The 19,941-nt window shown below is 35.6% G+C and overlaps 1 protein-coding gene across 1 annotated transcript; it reads left to right on the top strand.

The window, feature by feature from the left end:
* The first annotated feature begins 1,923 nt into the window (after nt 1–1,923).
* On the top strand, nt 1,924–18,874 carry LOC129004801 (intraflagellar transport protein 52 homolog). Its single transcript, XM_054433443.1, has 9 exons — nt 1,924–2,055; nt 2,849–2,973; nt 3,382–3,599; nt 7,376–7,496; nt 10,298–10,455; nt 12,520–12,677; nt 15,390–15,635; nt 16,174–16,368; nt 18,552–18,874. Exons 1-9 carry the CDS (start codon nt 2,041–2,043, stop codon nt 18,684–18,686), a joined length of 1,371 nt encoding a protein of 456 aa, XP_054289418.1. The 5' UTR covers nt 1,924–2,040; the 3' UTR covers nt 18,687–18,874.
* Nucleotides 18,875–19,941: the final 1,067 nt, after the last annotated feature.

Below are 19,941 nucleotides of genomic sequence, written 5' to 3'. Positions count from 1 at the left end.
ATTATCAGGATGGTACTGCGGATAGTCGTAGTACTCACACGTGCGGACGTTAATCCACACTGGGGAGTATCACATCCAGTGCATGTCTATAAATATCCACAATCCGTGACCTCCTAGTAGCTGGATTACAGGACGACGCCACCCGTCCCAGTCTTGGGGAGATGTATAATCAATTTTACAATCAATCAATAGGGATGACAAATCTACTAAGGGAGTATGTTAGTATGTTTAATCTATAATTTTAGGAGTATCTAGTATCTAATGGGGTAGAGACCTTGATCTCGGTCAGTATCAAAGTGGGAAATTCATAATCCTTAATACTTTTTAATACTTTACAGTGAAATGGTGACCATACAAAGTAGGTATTTTAAGCCAAGTATGAATGGAGATGAGGGGCGCGATCTGGTAGTCTTGTTAGTGACTTAGTGACTAAGGCCGTAGGCCGACATATTCCTTTAACACAGCTGTTAATTAATAGCCCATACAGCTAATGACAACTTGAACTAAGGGACCTACCATAGTCCTACTAAAATGGAATCCGAAACCCTCACATTGCTTAGGGTGGTACGTTGGTAGTATAATCATAATTTAAAAAGAAACTAGCCTAGTCGGTTCAGTTATTGCTATGTGATCGAGTAACACACACACACCACAATCAGATTTTAGCGAATTTCCCATATAGGGAATAAGCTATTACCGTAGTACTCATGGTAAGACCTGGACCCGGGGCCGATTTACTTTTTTGTTTTGAGGTTCCTAGAGGCCAAAAACACCATCCGTTCAAATTCATATATATATATATATATATATATATATATATATATATATATATATATATATATATATATATATATGTGTCCGTTAGCACGATAACTCGAGCAAAAATGATCCGATTTTGATGAAATTTGGTACAAACGTGTGAACCTACATTTATTCGAACGAGTTCGCTAACCAGCATGATCGGACTAAAATGCGGCAGTGACTATAGGAATTTTATGGGGTAAAAATATGTTTTCCCCATTTTTGACCAAAAAAAAAACACAAAATTGCACATTTCTTTCCAAACCATTTTGTAGAGCTCAAAAGTAACAAATAATTTAGTATATTGAAGCGTTATTATGCGCCTAATGGTTACGGAGAAAATTCCAAAATATTTTAAATTTAAAATTTTCATGTTATTCTCATGGAGAATAAATCAACTAACTGTTGTAGTTTGCTTGTTTATGAACATATTTTGATCGAATTTGGAAAATACATTAATTTTGTACAAAACTATTAACATTTTACATCAAAAAACACTTTTTACCCTCCCTGTTGCAGCAAATCTAAGCACTCGTTAAACTAATTCTATTTAAATAGGGAATACATGTGATATATTTAAGGAGGCATTTAAGCGTAAATCCAATCAGGAAAATATAAATTCGCTTAATCTGCAGGTTTGCTGTGGCGGGGGTATTTTTTATATAATATAGCATAGATCACGACCCTTCCTATGAAAAACTAAAATCATTGACTTTATATAGTCAATAATCAAGGGTAGATATAAAGTCAATGCTAAAATGCTATGATTACAAAACGATTGAAAAGCTTTGAAGCACATGACAAGGCGCTTGCTTTTTATGTTCAAGCCATACTTTTGTTGTCGTCTGCCTTGTTGTCGTATGTCGTGTCGCTGGTTTGCTTATATTGTTGTCATGGCAATGTCGGTCTAAACAAACCACTGAGCTAAAATTATAATGAAACAAACGAACTAAAGTACTAAACGTATCATGGTGACTAAACTAAGTGCTACTGCTAATACAGTAATTAATTAAATTTAATTTAGGTTAACTTGAAAACTTGTGAAGCAGATGAAGTGGTTACAAGTATTACTTTTTGCTTTATTATGACATTCGTTCGGGAAATAGACAATGTGATAAAAAAATAACATCCTCCATTTATTACAACCTTTACTCAACCAAAGACTATATTAATGGGTTGTTTTAAGTAATTGCTGGGTAAAATAGAACATAGCTAATTGCAAAATAGATCATTAAAAATATGATACTTACAGAGGTTAGTAGTTTTTGATAAGTTAACTTATCTAAATCAAATTTGTTTAACAACCTAGGATCAAACATAACACTTACTGCATGAAGAAGTAACTTGTAACATATATTTTTAACATTTTAGTCTTATCAGTTAGCTTTTTAAACATTTTAGGCTTACATTGCTATACTGATAGATTAGCGGTTTCAAAACTTTTTAGTCTGGCAACCCACTTAGATTTTTTCCAAAAATCCTACCTAGGGATCTTGATCGAGGCTAATTCTAAATTCCCTTTTACTTATTTAACATCTTTTAAATTAAGTTCTAAGAATGCAACTGGAAACCGGCTTAGTCTGCGGGTCTACTGCAGCAGGGTATTTATAAATTGTTTTAAGTTAATACTAGGAGACAAAGGACAGGATAAGCAGGCTTACCTTAAAAATTGTAGGCATCCAACTTCACTAAAGTAACACAGTTTTTATATGATTATTCATATAAGAGTAAAGTGACCCATATTTTTATATCGCTCAAAGGAAAGTTTTGTTTCCTTTGTGTTTTTTTTTGTTGTTTTACTTTAATAGTGAATTGGGATGCCTACAATGTTTAAGGTAAGTCTGCTTATCCTGTCCTTTGTCTCTTTAATTCTCAGGCAATAAGCCCTTTCACTTTATGCTTTTGTGAGATAATTTGAAATAATAAAAATATTTGGGGATTATAAATCAATTAGGAACTTCTAGATGTACACCTAACTATAGCCTAACTACAATCAGCTCATTTACTGTGTACAAAGTTAGTTAGGTAGCTGATTTTCTTTTATTAGAACGATGGAGGGTCTGAGAACATAAATTCAATTGTTTTCAACCAGTCAAAAAATGAACTATTCAAACTTGCGGAAAGCTACAAAATACTACAAAGGAAGCTCAAAGGGAACTGGAAAGTTTTGAGGTACTGTATGGTAAAATTATTATAATAAATAATTTTTCTACTCGTTATGAATATTATTTTGTTTTGTATGAAACTAAACCAAAATTGTATCTGTTTGAAACTGATAGAGGCCTGCTCAAAAGTTTTTTTTTTTTTTTTTTTTTATATGGATCAATTTTACGAAGCTGTATTTGATCTGGGCTTTTAATAAATGGTCCTGGTCTTTCCTGGACTTTTAATAAAGAAAAAGCTGGTCCTAGCCAGTAACAAAGCTACACAAGGCATCTATCATTCAATCTGCATTTATCCTTCACTCATGTTTTGGTTTAAATATTCACCTAGATAGGTAGCAGCCCATCTCAATCGAAGAATATAGTAATAATCCTCACAAATGCCGTATCCATAAAAACAATAAATATAAATTTTCAGCAACAAGGATGAGATAAGTGGGTCAGTGCTGAATGGTGTGAGTGTGTTTGTTGTCGCCGCTCCTCGTGAGAAGTTTACTGAGAGTGAGTTTAACGTGATAAAGAAATACTTGGACAGCGGAGGCAGCCTACTAGTGCTCATGACTGAGGGTGGAGAGAAGACTCTGCAGACCAACATCAACTTTCTCCTGGAGGAGTATGGCATAATGGTCAACAACGGTGAGTTGAAACAGCTAATCAACTGCCAAAGTCATTCAACCCATGGGCTTTAAATTCATTGATTTATGTTTTTCTCTTCATCTTACTGACTCAAAAATTCAAATGATTTTTAGATTAAGGTTATTAAAACAACTTTTAACCCATTTACATCGGGTGACGTACTAATACGTCAAGTCCGTGATGTACAGTATCACTACTGCCATGAAATTTGAAAATTTTATTTTTACAAAAAATGTACCATTTACATATAATTTTATAGGCCTATATATAATATTTAAATTTGTTCTCAAAATATTATATTCCTTGAATGATTTGATAATTACGTAATACAGGCAGGTATGTACCTACCTATTTTTTTAGAAGTATAAAAATAGTGTAAACATATCCTAAATACATATAAATATATACAAAATGCATAAATGAATGATTCGCCTATTGGGTCTGATGATGATTGGAGTGTCCAATCGAAATCGATCACCACTTACCATCTTTTTTGTATATTTACCGTCTTGTGAGTAACAGTATAAGCGTAAATATATGTTTTAAGTGTTATAAGACGTTTCTTTTATTTACTTTCCGTAAAATTAATAAAATTAAAATATTGTTTTGAGAGAGGAAATCAGATTTTTGAGATTTGGCAACTCTTTCGAGTGCCTTGGAGAGAGCGGGAAGAATGCTAATTGGCCTATAATCTTGAGGAAGTTTAGGGGATGAGATCTTATTCAAAGGACAGAGACTATAGCCGACTTCCATTTTTCTGGGAAAATACGTGTTCTTAGAGAAGAATTAAAAATTAAAGTTGGAGAAGAGAAAACAAAACCCGTTTTATTAAAGAAATTGGGATATTGTCAGAACCAGTGGCATCAGACTTAATTCGTCTAATAGCTTTCAAGACATCAGATTGCAAAATTGTTCAGAAACAAAATTCGGGAAAAGCATTGTTAAAATTGCATTGCAGTTTTAATTCATTTAAATGGTTCTGAATAGCTGTGCTATTTGAATTAGTAGAGGCTGATCAAAAATAATCATTCAATACATATTTAACGGGACGGATACAGTGTTGACTGTTCTTGTTTTCCAAGACCAAACCTTTTTAAACTACGCCATAGCACAGAAGAAGCCTTTTTTCTATCTGAAAACAGCCTATGGAAGTAATAATAATAATAATAATAAATCTTTATTTGTCGTAAAAATACAAAGGTATCATTGACAGAGTCATAAGATGCAGTGCAACTGCTAGGTCATACAAGTATTTTTTACCTTTACCTTAAAGGTAATAGCCCAATATTGAAAAAAAATATTGAAAAATGTACATAACAAGTTAAAAAGATACAATCACAAATTAAAAAGTGCAACTGCTAAAAAGAAAAAAAAACAATGAATACTACACCTAAACCTGAACATCTTAACAACTGAAAAAAACTTCCAGTTTATAAAAGGGGTGTCCTAACAACCACAAGTAAAGCTTATTTTTTAATTCTTTTAATGGCCTGTTTGAAATTAGCTTTTGAAAAACATTGTAGGCTAGAGTTTTATAGATAAAACTAGCTGTACCCGCGGGCTTTGCCCCGTTTAACTTCACAAGTGAGCTCGTTTGCATGGCTCAATCACGTCCTGGTTGAAGTTCGTTCGCTACGCTCACTCACCTTTGGGTTGGAGCTCGTTCGCTCCGCTCACTTGCCTTCAGGTTAGCTCGTTCGCTACGCTAACTCGCTTCCATGTTGAAGTTCGTTCGCTACGCTCACTCACCTTTTGGTTGCAAATTGGCTGTAGTCATAAATTAAAAAAAAATCAGTGCTGCTCCCTGTTGGTAATCCTTGTAACTTTAATGCTATTGAACATTATAGATCAGAACCAACTTGTTTAATTGAAACAGCTGTTAAGATTCATTAATTCCATTTAAATATGAGTACTCATAAGGTTCACATGGGAAACTCCAGAGCCTTGGGGCGGAGCCCGAGAGTCCGATCAGAATAAAAACTACTTAGTTTTCTTATTTAATGCCTAAAGAATCAGTGTACCAAATTTCAGCCTCCTAGGTAAATGGGAAGTGGGAGAATTAGTGATGAGTGAGTGAGTCAGTCAGTCAGTCAGTCAGTCAGTGAGGGCTTTGCCTTTTATATATATAGATTATGTAGCTACTTGAGGTTTAATTTAATTAAATGATGTGATTCTAAAGCAGTGTTATTTTTGTTTTGTGTATAGATTCAATAAGATTTATTGCAGCCATTAAACATAACATTTTGTAATAGGCATTGTTACAATAGTACTTAAAAATAGATCATACATCAATTTTATAAATTTCAATACAGTACATACAATACCCTATATAGAATCTTAACATGACATTTCACTATTTAAAAATTCTTCCTGTGTGTAGAATGCTTTTGATTTTAAAAACTCAGTAATTTTTCTTTTAAATTAGTTTAAAGGTATTTCACGAAAACAAGTGGGTAGCTTGTTGAAGAAAATATGTTGGATGTAAAAATCGCTATTTAAAGTTTTTGAAAGTCTGATCTGAGGTGTGACTAGGTTGTTTTTGTGCCTATTATACCTGGGGTTGCTAAATTTCAGATTGTAATGTATCCCAAGGTTGTACATCATAATATCATATATACAGTAGACTCCCCCTTATCCGGACACCTTTTAACCGGACTATACTCGGGGGAAATGACATCTCTTTAACCGGGCAATTTTTATCAGCACATTGGTTTAACCGGACTAGATCGGCAGGAAGTGGGCAGTACTGAAACGGCTGTTCTCGTGGCAAAGATTTGAGACCAGTGATCAGTCTAAATACAATGCTCTCCTAAATTTAAGTCGAATATCACACTAAACAGTGCGTTTTAACAAGTTTTTGGGGATGTCGGTTTAACCGGAAACCCCGTTATCCGGACTGGCCTCAGCCCCGAGGAGTCCGGATAAGAGGGAGTCTTCTGGATATAAATTAACAACAGTCTGAATCTCCCATTCTATGAATAGTTGTTTACAATGCTCATTCCGATTTGATCTATTCATTACTCTTAAAGCCTTTTTTGTAATTTCAAAATATTTTAAATTTTGCTGCCAGAAAATAAAAAAACCAGAATCTTATAATGGATTGAAAGTAAGAAAAGTATGCGGTTTTTTTAATAATTGCTTGGAATTTGGTGTCTTAGACATCTCAAAAGAAAAATTATTCGGGATAATTTTGAAGACAGATAACTAATGATACGAGATAATTAGGGGACAGTATAATTAATGAAGGCGAGAGTTGCGTAATCGTTGCTTAATTTGGTTTCTGAGCTGACGGTATTGGGCCATTAGCGAAAGACGGTATCCAATATCAGGCGGTATCCTGGCTCTGCGAAAGACTGCGTCCCGCTGAGCCATAACCTGAGGATCTCATTTGTGATCCAAGGTACGGGTCGATCGTTTTTAACCCAGAAAAGAAACTAAGGGCTTTTTTCAGTATCAAAATTATATAGGTTATTACATTCAAAATGGTAACAAAACCATACAGATGAATTGATCTACACTTTTAATCATTTTGATTGATAGCGATAGTAATTTGTTACTCAATACGTTCATGTTTCCCCCTAATATGAAAATAATTTGATGTAGTTAGATAAATCAAAAACCTGCTTTAATGTAATCAAGCTTTATTATTTCTCTTCAAGTTTAAACTAATTTTCATGTGTGTTGTTCCAACCACAATTAATCCTAAACATTGTCAGTTCAATAACGTTTTAAAGAAGTAATTGTTGCGCCATTAAAATCTCTTTTTTATATCCTAGATTGTGTGGTGAGGACACATTACTACAAGTATTTTCATCCAAAAGAATGTTTGGTCGCAAATGGTGTGCTGAATCGAGGACTCGTTAAAGACTCTGGGAAAAAAGTCGAGAACTTTGCTCAGTAAGTTAAGATTTATTTCTATGAGTATTTAAGGGTTGTTGTAGATTGAATGAATATACAAAATTACCTTTAGTTAGGCTTTATTGAGCATAGAATCTAGCATGATATAGAACTAACAAAATGAAACAATTAACATCATAGTAAACAAAAGCAATTTCAAACATATTTTTGAACAGATGTTACAATGTACAGATAGAAAGGAATTATATGACATTCTTCCCCTCCTAGCTGACATAGTCATAGACATAGTGTTTACTTCTGGACCTTCTCCTTAGAGCAATCTGGCCCTGATTCAGTCTTTCCTCGTCTTGGAAGACAGGTTCAGGTCCAACCTCAACTTCAGACCTTCTTTAATTTATTTGTAGATTGGACTTTGAATCTTCTTCATGTCGTAGATTGGAATTTGAGTCTTCTTCATGTCGTAGATTGGAGTTTGAGTCCTCTTCATGATGTGACACTTCTCCTACAGGTGCTAATTGCCTGGAACTCACTGTAGTTTCACGGCCATCTGCATATTTTATGTGAGAATACTCAGGATTCCCCTCAAGGAGCAGTACTTCTTCAACGAGTGGTTTGTATTTAGAGCTCCTGACATGCCGTTTCATGAGCACTGGACCTGGAATCATGAGCCAAGATGGAGTTTTCTTACCATTACTAGATATTCTAGAAAAGAGCAATAGTCTTTCATGCGGTGTTGTATTCGTTAAAGTACACAATAACAACCTGATAGAGTGCAAAGCTTCTACATGTACTTTTTCCCAATCAGATATGCCCAGATTTTTACTTTTAAGTGATAGTTCGATTGTCTTCCATATAATACCAACATACCTCTCAGCTTGTCCGTTGCCCTGAGGATTGTAAGCTGTTTTAGGGCTGGTAGCAAAAAAGACTTTAGTTCTTGAGACATAAAACATGAACCTCTGTCAGAATGAACATAAGCCGGTACTCCAAACATTGAGAAACGTTCCTTAGGTCTCAGAATAACAGTCCTACCAGTTGTACCAGTTGTAGTAGGGAATGCAAATGGAAATCAAGAGTAATCATCGACAACTATTAAAATATAAGGATTTCTACTTGTGGATGTAAGTGGCCCATTAAAATCTATATTCAGTCCAGTGGCGGCTGGTTCATAAGGACTCTGGGACGGAGTCCTCCCATTTTCAACACAAAAGTAAAAAAAAATAATAACATACTAATAATTTGTAATCCTATATTCAATGTACATAAATGTCAGTAGGGTCAATGTTCTTAGGACGGGTAATAGAGGACGCTACATTTTTTTGGAGTGAAGAATGGATATGCCTACAGAGAGGTTCCTATTGCCAAGCTCGAAATCAACCTAAGTTTACCGTCTCTGTCTTCTAGACGCCTGATTGCTGATTTGGTATTTCTCTATAAGCTGATAAATGGAGATACTGATTGCCCCTACCTGCTTCATCTGGTCAACTTCAGGACCCCTTCACCTACCAGAGCACAATGCCTTTTTGAGCTGAAGCTCAGAAGCACTAACTACCTTCGTCATAGTCCTATTCCTAGAATGCTGAGAGCTGGTAACGAGGTCTGCAATCTGGTGGATTTCTTCTCGGACTCCTTGGTTACGTTTAGACGCTCAGTCCTCTACTTGGAGCAGTGATAGATGGAAAGTCTTCTTCAAGTATGAAGTGGCTATGTCAGTTGGTGGTGAAATTGAGCTTCTGTGTAGTGCTGGGTGCTTGGTGGCTGCGTTAAAGGGCCACATTTGAGTGTTTGTGTTTTTCTGCAGTGGGGGCATGGTCTCCTCACTTTTCATAGTTTTTTCAATATAATGTAGTAATTGTTATCTTTTAGTAGCTGCGTTAAAGGGCTACACCAGTGTCTGTGAGGGCATGGTCTCCTCACTTTTCCTCCAACCCTCCTACTCTATTATTGTGTCATTTATGCTACCTGTATTTTTAATCATGTAATATAATGCTGTATATAATTATGTTATCTTTGAGTATTCTCTTTATTGTCTGTTGCTATTGTATTGAATAACTATCAATGTTTTGTTGTAGTGCTTTGCTTATTAAACTTGTGATTTACTTGTAAATAATAAGTGATTCTCAACCAAAGTTATAACAGTAGGTTATAACAGTTTTACTTTATCCTTAAAACAAGTTTTGCTCATCCTGCCCCCCCCCCCCCCTCTTGTTCGATCTTTCCACCCCCATTCCCGCCGCACCGTGGAACCGGTCACTGATACCTGGCCAGCACTGGGCCAACCCTCAGGCTGTAAAATGACCCTTTCAAAGTTGTAAGGCAATTGGCACTCGGCCCTACACTCGTGCTTTGCAATGGGTCAAAAATACTTAAGAGAATAATGTGGGCCTCGATCTACTGTAAAAAAACAGTTACACACTTATCTTGCAATTTTCATGGAATTTGGCATCAAATTGGCCGCCATTTTAAAACGGTTTGTTTATTCATATTTTGTACAAAGAAAGCTGCCAGTAATATGAAAGTTTTTTTTTTCAGATTCTCAATACTGTAGCTCATACCATTAAGGAGTTATGCATCTTTTTTGTAAAAAACACATACAGACAGACAGACGGTAAATGGAACGAGATACGACATATGTTTCTGACAACATTTTTGCTTATTTCGACCCAAACAATCACACTTAAATTTATACAGATAGATTAACATTTGTTTGCATAAAATGTTTGTTTGCACGTGTCTTTAAGTTGTTGAATATAAAAGCAAACTTATTACATCTTTGAATTTATTTTGTAATTTTTATCATGCTTTATTTTTTTTATACTTAACTGTCCCTTGTTTCTCAGGGCACTCAGCTTCGTGTATCCCTTTGGAGCAACGTTGAACATTGCGCGGCCGGCCACAGCTGTGTTGTCAAGTGGTACAGTTGCCTTCCCTCTCAACCGGCCGGTGATGGCATTTTGTACTCTGCCCGCTCGGCCCCGCGCTACATCTAATATCTCAGGCATGTCGTCTGCACTCTCAGATTAGCATTGCACCAGTAGTTGCTTCACATCACTTGTAAGTCATTCGCTTTAAAGTTGTGTTTCTATGTAATATTCAATTAGAGTTGTATGTCAAAAACATTACTACTGTATTATATTTCACCACATGTAGTTTGTTTAATGTTGGCACATCCTAACTAATGTAATTTTGTATTTTTTTAAACAAATATAGTAGATAGTCGTCAAACTGTTATGTCATTTTCTTGTATGCAGTTTTACTGTTTCTCTATTCTAAACTTTTGCTTTTAATGTTTTACTACTTTGTAAGGCAGTAGTCAGATTAGGTGACAGCTCACATTTATTACAGACTTTCTCTTGGCAGGCTAGGCTATGAAACTATTTTCAATATTGGTAGAAAAGTACCTAACTATTGCCATCTCGTCACGAAAGTGATACGGCATCATCGAACTATCACCTTCAACGTACACTGACGTCTCAGCTGTAGTCACGGTGATAACAGTCGTGGTATGCGCTGGTGAGTCGTTGTTCTGGCGTTGTTGCTTCTTGCCTGTCTCGTCTGGCTTTAGCACGTACATCATTGGGGAGAGATGCATAAAGACTCGCAAAAATAATTCCCAAGGACTCATCTTGGATTTAGATTTAAAAATAAGCAATCGGCGGCAAAAGGTAGTACTGTAAAATAATACGTTTAATAACAATAACACTGTTGTAGGAGCTTGTTGTTAATCGTAACAAAAGAATCATCGAAAATTAATGGGTTTCCGTGAAATATAGTAATATGTTAACCAACAATATTACCATATTATAAACAGCCTGCACGTAGATCTTCGTAAATAGGCCCTATTGAAATATAATAATTCGTGAGACTACAATGTTAATTAGGGGTATTCAAATTGTCGTTAAATACTAGGTCTACTTGAAATATAATAATATATGTTAATCAACAATATTATTATAAAACAAAGTTACGATCCCAAATATATAACGGGTAATTACGTTGTTTGCGATTAGAACAATTTACACAGAAATAATGTCCACTAGAATTAAGAATAAACTACAAGGATACTCCAAACCTGTTATTAAGCATCTGATCGGGTCGCTCTTATCTCTTGCTCATTCATCCAGAGTACAATAGAATAGACAAACTCAACGCCATGTTCACGTACAGGTCTAACACGTTCTAGCCTTTAAAAGTACTGTAGGACAATTCTTACAGTATATTCGGAATTAAATCGAAAGGCAGTGTTAATTATATCCTACTTAAATCGAATAACAATAATTTAGCAGAGAAAATGCATAAACACTGGTATAAATAAATGTGATGTATAAACGGTTAACTTCAAAGTCAATTAAACTCCAATAAATATCCTATTGTTTTACTATACAAACATAGTATGTTTAACAATGGTACTGATGTTTAGTGGTATTTAGTTCTACGGTAGATAACCAATTAATATTCCACTCAAGCTTCAAAAATCAAGGCTAATACACTTGGAAAACGCTGCAGTCTACTTCATAAACAAAGAAATATAAACAGATCATAACAATTATTGATTATTTCAACACATGATCCGAAGTTGTGGCTAATTTGGAAGGGAGTATGTTAGAAGTATTATGGTTACCATATACTGCCACAATTGATTAGTTCAACATAGGATCCGAAGCTGTGGCTGGGGCAGGCAGTATATGGTATGCTAACCATAATACTTCTAAACCACTGTCGTTTGCTTGTTTATTGATATAATTTTGATCAAACTTATTTATTAATTTATTTATTTTATTCTAAGTTGTCAACATTTTACCTTTGACGATTAACACTCCTTATTACCATGGGGGTAATAGGGAGTATTTTTTAGTGTGCCCTTCCTGTGGCAGCACATCTAAGTACGGTACTCAAAATGTTATTTAAACAGTAAATAAATCTGACATGTTAAAGAAAATATTTTTATGACAACCCAATCAGATGAATTGAAATTCGCTTAGTCTGCTGGGTGCTGCAGAGAGGGGGGGGGGTATTATTTATATTTAATGTATCTGATTGTTTTTTATTGACCTAAACACAGATGGCAGTGGTGGAAAGCTTGTGGTGCTGGGTTCCAGCCATCTCCTGTCAGACCAGTATATTGACAAAGAGGATAACGACAAGTTGAGAGAGATCATTTTCTCATACCTGACAACTGACAAAGTGCAGCTCAATCCCCTAGATGCTGATGATCCAGAGGTAAAAAAAGCACAATCTATGCTAGAGCGGTTTCTTTGTGATTTGTAATCTTAGGATGGCCGCAATAAAGTTATTACCTATGTGTTGACCTGTTATTACATTGTCCATTAAGATTGGGACGCAACTGGATGTAATTGATCACAAATATGAATAAGGGTGAGTTCAGAATGGAGTGATAGGTTACACAAAGCTTTGTTACTTTTTAAGACGAGCAGTTTCTTTCGCCCAGACCGTTTATAGGGCTATAAAATCCAAATGACCAAGGATATCTAGACCCAGTTTCAAACTGATTAAGGTACTGATTTTTCTCAGGACATGTGACCTTTTTATATTAGGAAAATGAGTACAAACCACTCTAAATGGCCTAAGACATAAATTGGAAAATTTTATGTTTTGAGGCTCCAAAACAAGAAAAACCAATTTTTACCCCATAAATCCCTGTTCCTATAGTTCCCGAACTCGTACCTGAAAAAGTTCTTTGGGCTCTGCCCCAGTGGCTTTTAAAGTTCCCATGTTATCCTTATGAAGAACATAATTGTTTATATTTTGATCAGCTGTATAATTTAATTGCTGTTTTATTTTTCAATTCAACGAAACGCATTAGGTACAGTTACTGATTTTGTTGAAATTAAATATTTATTACTTTAATTTACATTCGTGCATATTACAATGTACAAATCGAGAAAGCCTGGGCAATTTGATATATTTTACCAAATATGAAAAATGAATCGACAGAGTACTGTATTTCTTGAGCAATCATTGAAAGAACCGATTTTCTGCAGAATATGATTTACTTTACCTTGCCTAAAATGATCCTGTTTAGTCGTCAAACACGACAGCTGTTTCGTGCTACAATGAGCACATCTTCAAAGTGAAGAAACATGAAATCAACACATTTCGCCCGCGGTTGTGCACGTCAAAAACACATAAAGTACATGAAGTTCACACAAACACAACATATTAAAAAACTTGGCCAAGTACCGCAAACACGCGACGCGGCGCCGGTAATGTGTAGGTCATGACTGGCGCGTGGTCACGGTGGTATCGGAGACGTTCACTTCCCTCCCCATCACCTGTTGTTTATCAGGACCCTTACGCTGATTGGTCGAGTTCATGATGCGGATGGCGGTGTTATAAATAATATTTGATTTGAATGACAGCTGCTCATTAAAGATATGGTCAGGATGTTCTCTAGCTGCTCTATAGATTTCAAATTCTTCTATTGTATCCATGCACCTCCTGTTGTTGCAAAAATGCATGACTTCCAAATTTGTTTCTATATCAGTGTAGTTATGGTTGTGGTTGATGAGATGGTCGGCGAAAGCGGATTTGTTGTTTCTTTTCGGTAAATGTTCTTTAAATCTGGTTTTGAATGAACGAGCAGTTTGTCCGATGTAAAAACGTGGGCAGTTGTCACATTTGATTTTATAAATTCCTGTACTATTTTCTTTACTACGGGGGTTGTTCTTGGTCTGTTGTATCGTACTGTTGTATTGTACCGATTTTCTAACCATGGAAACATAGGAAAGTCATAGAACGCCACCAAGTAGAAGAAATGGAGATTAAAAAAAAACCATTTACTATCGTTATCATCCTATATAATGAAGAACATCTACAATATGAAGATTCGCACAAACAATGAACAAGGATGTTAGCCCAAGTGCTACTATTTTGTTGGAAACACAGACTTAACTTTATGATGATTGGCAAAGGAAAACACTCTGAGGCTGAATTAAACTGGTACGGCAAGGACATTAAATATATATTTTCATAAAAGTCAAATGATTTTAAAATAATATGACTACACCCAAAAAAACATAATAAAACTTTCACTGGATGATTTGCATTATTCACATTTAAGGGAAACAAACACCATCTGAAAAACATTAAGCCTTTCAATTCTGCATTTTTTTCAGGTAAATATAACTTACGTTATAACAGTAACTAGCCAAATTAATGTCAATTGAAGCAAATAAAATTGTGACAAATACTGTAACTACTTTACTTCTTTGCAATTGCTCGATTTCAAGCAACATGTACCCTAGTCTATATAAATACATTATTGAAAACTAAGTACCGTTGAATGAAACTAGTCGTTGCCTAATAAAATGAGTTTTAAAAAGTGTACTTAGTTTTATGTATTTATATATAAAAATAGTAGGCCTATTCAATATAATTTTCATAATTAATAAATATATATATGAATTTGAACGGATTGTGTCTTTGGCCTCTGGGGATAACAAAACCTAAAAGTAAATCGGTCCCGGGTCCAGGTCTTACCACGAGACCTACGGTAATAGCTTATTCCCCATATTAGAATTAGAATTTGCTAATATTTCCTATAATATGGCAAATTCGCTAAAAACAATTGTAAACTAATTACATTATGGTATGTTACTGTTACCGCTTCAAAAACATATGTATGGTGTCTTTGTTTTGTTGTGAATACAGTAGATAAAAGTAGCTTTAGATATTTTTATCTATAAATAAAACAAAATAAAAACATGAATTGAAAGTACTAGAAGCAAAATATCTATCTCCTAACTTAAGTACCGAAACATCATTTACAGCGATGAGATTTAATGTAAAACAGCTTGTAAACAACAGACAGCAGTTATTCTTCTCACCCCTCAAAATTGTTAACAAACTATTCAAGTCTGTTAGTTGTACTTAATTTTTTACCATCACATTATTGATATTGTCTTATGCTAGATATCGGACTACGCTCAAGTGCCAGACACCTGTTACTTGGCCGAGCTGCCTCGTGGGTGTGTCCAGGAGGCTGTGGAGGAGGTTCCGCCTGACTACACACGCCTTTTTGATCACAGCCTCTACTCTGTACACATGGACATGGTGCCAGCGGTGATCGATGCTTATGACCAGTTACAGGTTAAACATGAGCCACTAAAACTCATCCCTCCGCAGTTTGAGTCTCCGTTGCCTCCTCTACAGCCTGCGGTAAATACAGTTATTTTTTAAGAGTTTAACAATGATTACTAAGATTCTGAGTTGAATAAGTAAGGTAATATTTCACTTAAGAAATTGCTGATGTTGATATAATAAAGAAAATAATGTTTGGGTGGGTAGGCACACAGACACCCTAAAAATACCAAATTAAAATATTGCCAGGCAAGCCCTTGAATGGAACCCATTTAGGGAAATAGAAAGAGAGGAAGAAGGCTAGAGCTGAGGGCAAAGTTAAGGATGGCCTAGGTTGAAGTGCGGTGGAAGGCTTTTATTGCAGCCCTACATTCCCTTCGGGAAGAAAGGTACTAAGTCCAATAAGTCAAAACTAAAGGGTTAGTTTTCCTTGAGAAAAGAATTACTTAAAGTAACAGATACACTAACTTCTGTAACACTTTTGTCAACAGTCGCAGAATAAAAAGCATGTTTGCTTCAGTGATTCAAGTCCTTATAATCTACACGTCTCCTAAATATATCAAACTCTTGTGTTTTTTAAACAGAATTTTAAAGTAATATTATTAAATAATAATAGGTTTTCCCACCGTCGTTCCGTGATCTACTACCGCCAGCTCTGGAGTTGTTTGACCTTGAGGAGGCATTCAGTTCAGAGAGAGCTCGGCTGTCGCAGTTGGCCAACAAGTGTCTCGGCCTTGGAGGGAGAGCTAGCAGTGGGGGGAGAGTGGCCGGAGCAGCACTGGATGACGAAATAGCAGACCTGGAGTACTGGGTGAGTTTAGCTTTAAATCACCTTTGCTAGCTTTATAATCCTTACCTCAGAGATATTTTCATCAAGCATTCTGAAATTTATTTTGAAAAGATAATTGTTAGGTGAGATCATTAATTCAGTTACATTAATATTTTTTGGGCGTCACTCACCTTTTTGAAATGAGGAGAACACAGTCCTTGTCACTACAGTTCATAACAATCACAAACACTAATTTAAAATAAAATAAAAAACAGACGTAAGTTTTCTAACTCCGATGTTTGCCACACCAATATCAACGTGCGGTGTTTTCAAGGTACTTTGTCACGCAAACGTTGTGAGCAACTGACCACAACTGACGACCCGGCGGTGGTGGAGGAGGGGGAGGGAATGCTTGTTATCTTGATCAGATAATGGCACTATCTTCCTATGTTTTGACCTCTCTACTCTATGCATCCTTTAATTTCTTTCTCTATTAACGGGGTGTAAACAAGGCCTATGTCGATGCATGTTTTGGCCAATGAGTCTTTATCTGACAAAATAAATATGCATCTATAATTTTCCCTTTCTTCCTATTGGGCTCCTTGTATAAAATACAACTTTGTTCCCACTTTATACAATGCCTGGTGTTATTTTAGAACTGTAGGTTACACGTGTATCAACCTTTTTCATGTGTTCATCAACTTTTATGAGAGCCGGTCTAAATGATTGACCTACATAGATACGGTTACATAAGCACAGGACCCTGTAAACCATGCTTTTTATTATCATTGACACAGTTAGGAGGTTTTACCTTATTCTTATTGTGTTTTTCTTTAGGCAAAGACCGTCCTGTTTTGCTTGGAATCCACACGCCTTATTTTCTCTGAAAGGTTTTTAATATACTGTAGGTACAGAACACATACCAAGGCCAGAGGTTTTTCATTTAAGTGGTAAACTTGTATAAGAGCTGGATATTTTTCTTAGTACTTTATAAACCGATTAGGGTACCCACTGTCAAATAAGCGGGTTTTAATAGCTACTAACTCCTGCTCATAAGTCTGTTCATCACTACGGATTAGTTTCGCCATTTTAATAAACCTAATTTTACATGATCCGGATGTTGTCCGGATGAGTCAAAATTTGAATATTGTTCTGTTGCCGTAAGTTTGTTTGTATATGGTGGTATACCAAGTGTCTGAGGACCTACCCACCATTACATCTAAGAACCGAATAACTATCATCCATATATAAATCCCAAAGTACCCATGAACTTTTGAGAAAACTACAAGTCACACCCCCATAAACCATATACTTAAAATAAAATGCTCGTCATGACGAGAAACCTTGCACAAAACTATCCATTATTTCACTAATTGCCCTTTAAGGTCGTCGTCTTTCTAAAGGGAACTTTCCATATAGGCTACCTAATGTTAAAAATATCCCAGCTGTACTTATTTGTTTGTTATTCTTTCAATTTTGTACCTTATTAAAATCAGGTGTGATTATTTGTTATAATTTATGTTTGTAATCAGGATACTTATATAGATTTCCCATCCTTATGGAACAGCTGAGGCCAATTTTATTGTTAGTTCTGTCCAGTGTACTAGTTTTGTTTACAATTTGTTTCTATTGTTTTAGGGTTAGTTTCTCATGATTTTGTGCCTCAATGTTTGGTTATATAGCCAGTGCACCAGTTATTGTTTATGATTAGATAGTTTTATTTGGTTAAACGAGGTTTTAAATTACTAAAATAGCAAGAAACGAATTGTAAACAAAACACAACTCTACAGTACACCGGACAGAACTAACAGTAAAATTAACTTCAGCTGTTCCATTAGGATGGGAAATCTACTAAGGGAGTATGTTTTATCTATGGTAATATGAAATGCGTAGTACACAAACGTTTAACCCATGACCAAGTTGAGGCAATATTTGTTTCTGATACATTGATCAATGTATTGCACATCACTATATTTCGTTCACAAAACTTAGGCAGTTTTAGTTGAAGAAATCTATCCCCTATACTTGATCCTACCTATAAACAATAGCTCAACAGCTGAGGCCAAACCTTCTATCAGCTGCAACTTGCAACATACATTTAGCAAATAAAAGTGGTGGGGGAACTTCCCCTCAAACAGCTTAAATTTTGTGAACTGACTATAAAACTGGTGGTAGTGCTTTTGAGAGTCAAACCAGACACTGTAATGATTGTTTCGAAATCACAGATAAGGGAGGCAGGTCAGATCATCGGAGTAGGCAGTCCCTTAGACGATGCCTCCAAGATCCTACATGCAGTCACTCTACTCATTGCTGAGTTTAAGAAGAACAATGTTTTTACCAAAGATGAGAAGCTGATCTGAGCCACACTAATGTGTGACCGTCACGTGAAAATTAAAACTTTTCAAGTTATAAATAAGTGTTTTTGTATGTGTTAACAGTTTTCAAATGTACATCTCAGGCATCAATAATTAACATGTTCACCTCTCTCTGATGTGCTATATGATTGTTACAAATAAACCAACAACTCATTAATGTACCACAGTGTTTTTCACCATAGACCAGTGGCTAACAAAAGTGAGCCCAACCATTTCCAGCTATACACCAGTGGCTTTTTTAGCTGTTTAATGTATTTAACTAAATTGAGTATGATTAACTAGGTTTATATTTTCAACTTTAATTTAACATTTTGTCAAAAAAAAAACAGTGTAGCCTAAATTACAAAATGTTTATTTTCTGGGCGTCTGGTTATTCGTTGTTTTATAGATCACCTAAAAGGAGCAGTCTTATTTCAGTCTAAGGTTTGAAACACATTAGTAAGCTTAGGCCAAAAAGATGGATAGTGCTGGGTTCACAACGATATGGTAGGCATATGGTTAAGTATCGATCGTCGTAGTATGAAAAGAACTACTATCGAATATCGTAAATCGATTGGCTTCCTTAGCGCCAACCAACCAACCAAAACGAAAACACAAGTTTAGCTGCTAACTCATGTTTTCCAATTTTCACAGAGCGCGTTCCGGGAACACTGACCGGTGCATAAAATGCATCGTTCTGGGAGACCGGTGAGTTAACCTAGTAGACAAATATTTCCTCTTTTTCCTCCACCGTTGCAAGATTTATGCACCGGAGAGATTGAATGGTGCATAATATACCGGTGGCCTCTGATTGGTCAGTTTCTTGGACAACAGTATGCAGCTACGGCAAGATGGCGGGTCCATCAAAAATTGTTCATAAGTTTGATAGGTTATATTACGTAATAAGTGAAAAATTTTCAAATAATTTATTTTATGAGGGTAAGATTGTTTGATGTAAATATCATAAAGTAAAAAGTAGGTGGATGTGTAAATTATAAATCCAAGTGTACCGTTAAACGATGACTAACCGTTCTGGGATACCAAGACTCTTGCCCCGGGGCGGTACTGGTGAGTAAGTCACCAGTTCATCTGCACTGGTGTACTGGTACATGTTCCCAGAACGCGCCCTCAGACACAGACAAACAACAACTCTTCTTTATAATAGTATAGACGGATAGATCTAGATTTATGATCAATAGGATACCCAAAAGCTAAGCAATTGTGTTTGAAGGGAAAAAGATACTCATCAATCAAACATAAC

This window comes from Macrosteles quadrilineatus, unplaced genomic scaffold (genome assembly GCF_028750875.1).
Source record: "Macrosteles quadrilineatus isolate MER2022 unplaced genomic scaffold, UCM_ALF_1.0 Scaffold_11__1_contigs__length_5352618, whole genome shotgun sequence".
Taxonomy (NCBI): domain Eukaryota; kingdom Metazoa; phylum Arthropoda; class Insecta; order Hemiptera; family Cicadellidae; genus Macrosteles; species Macrosteles quadrilineatus.
The sequence above is the reverse complement of the archived record's forward strand: the minus strand, read 5'-3'. Positions and strand labels throughout refer to the sequence as shown.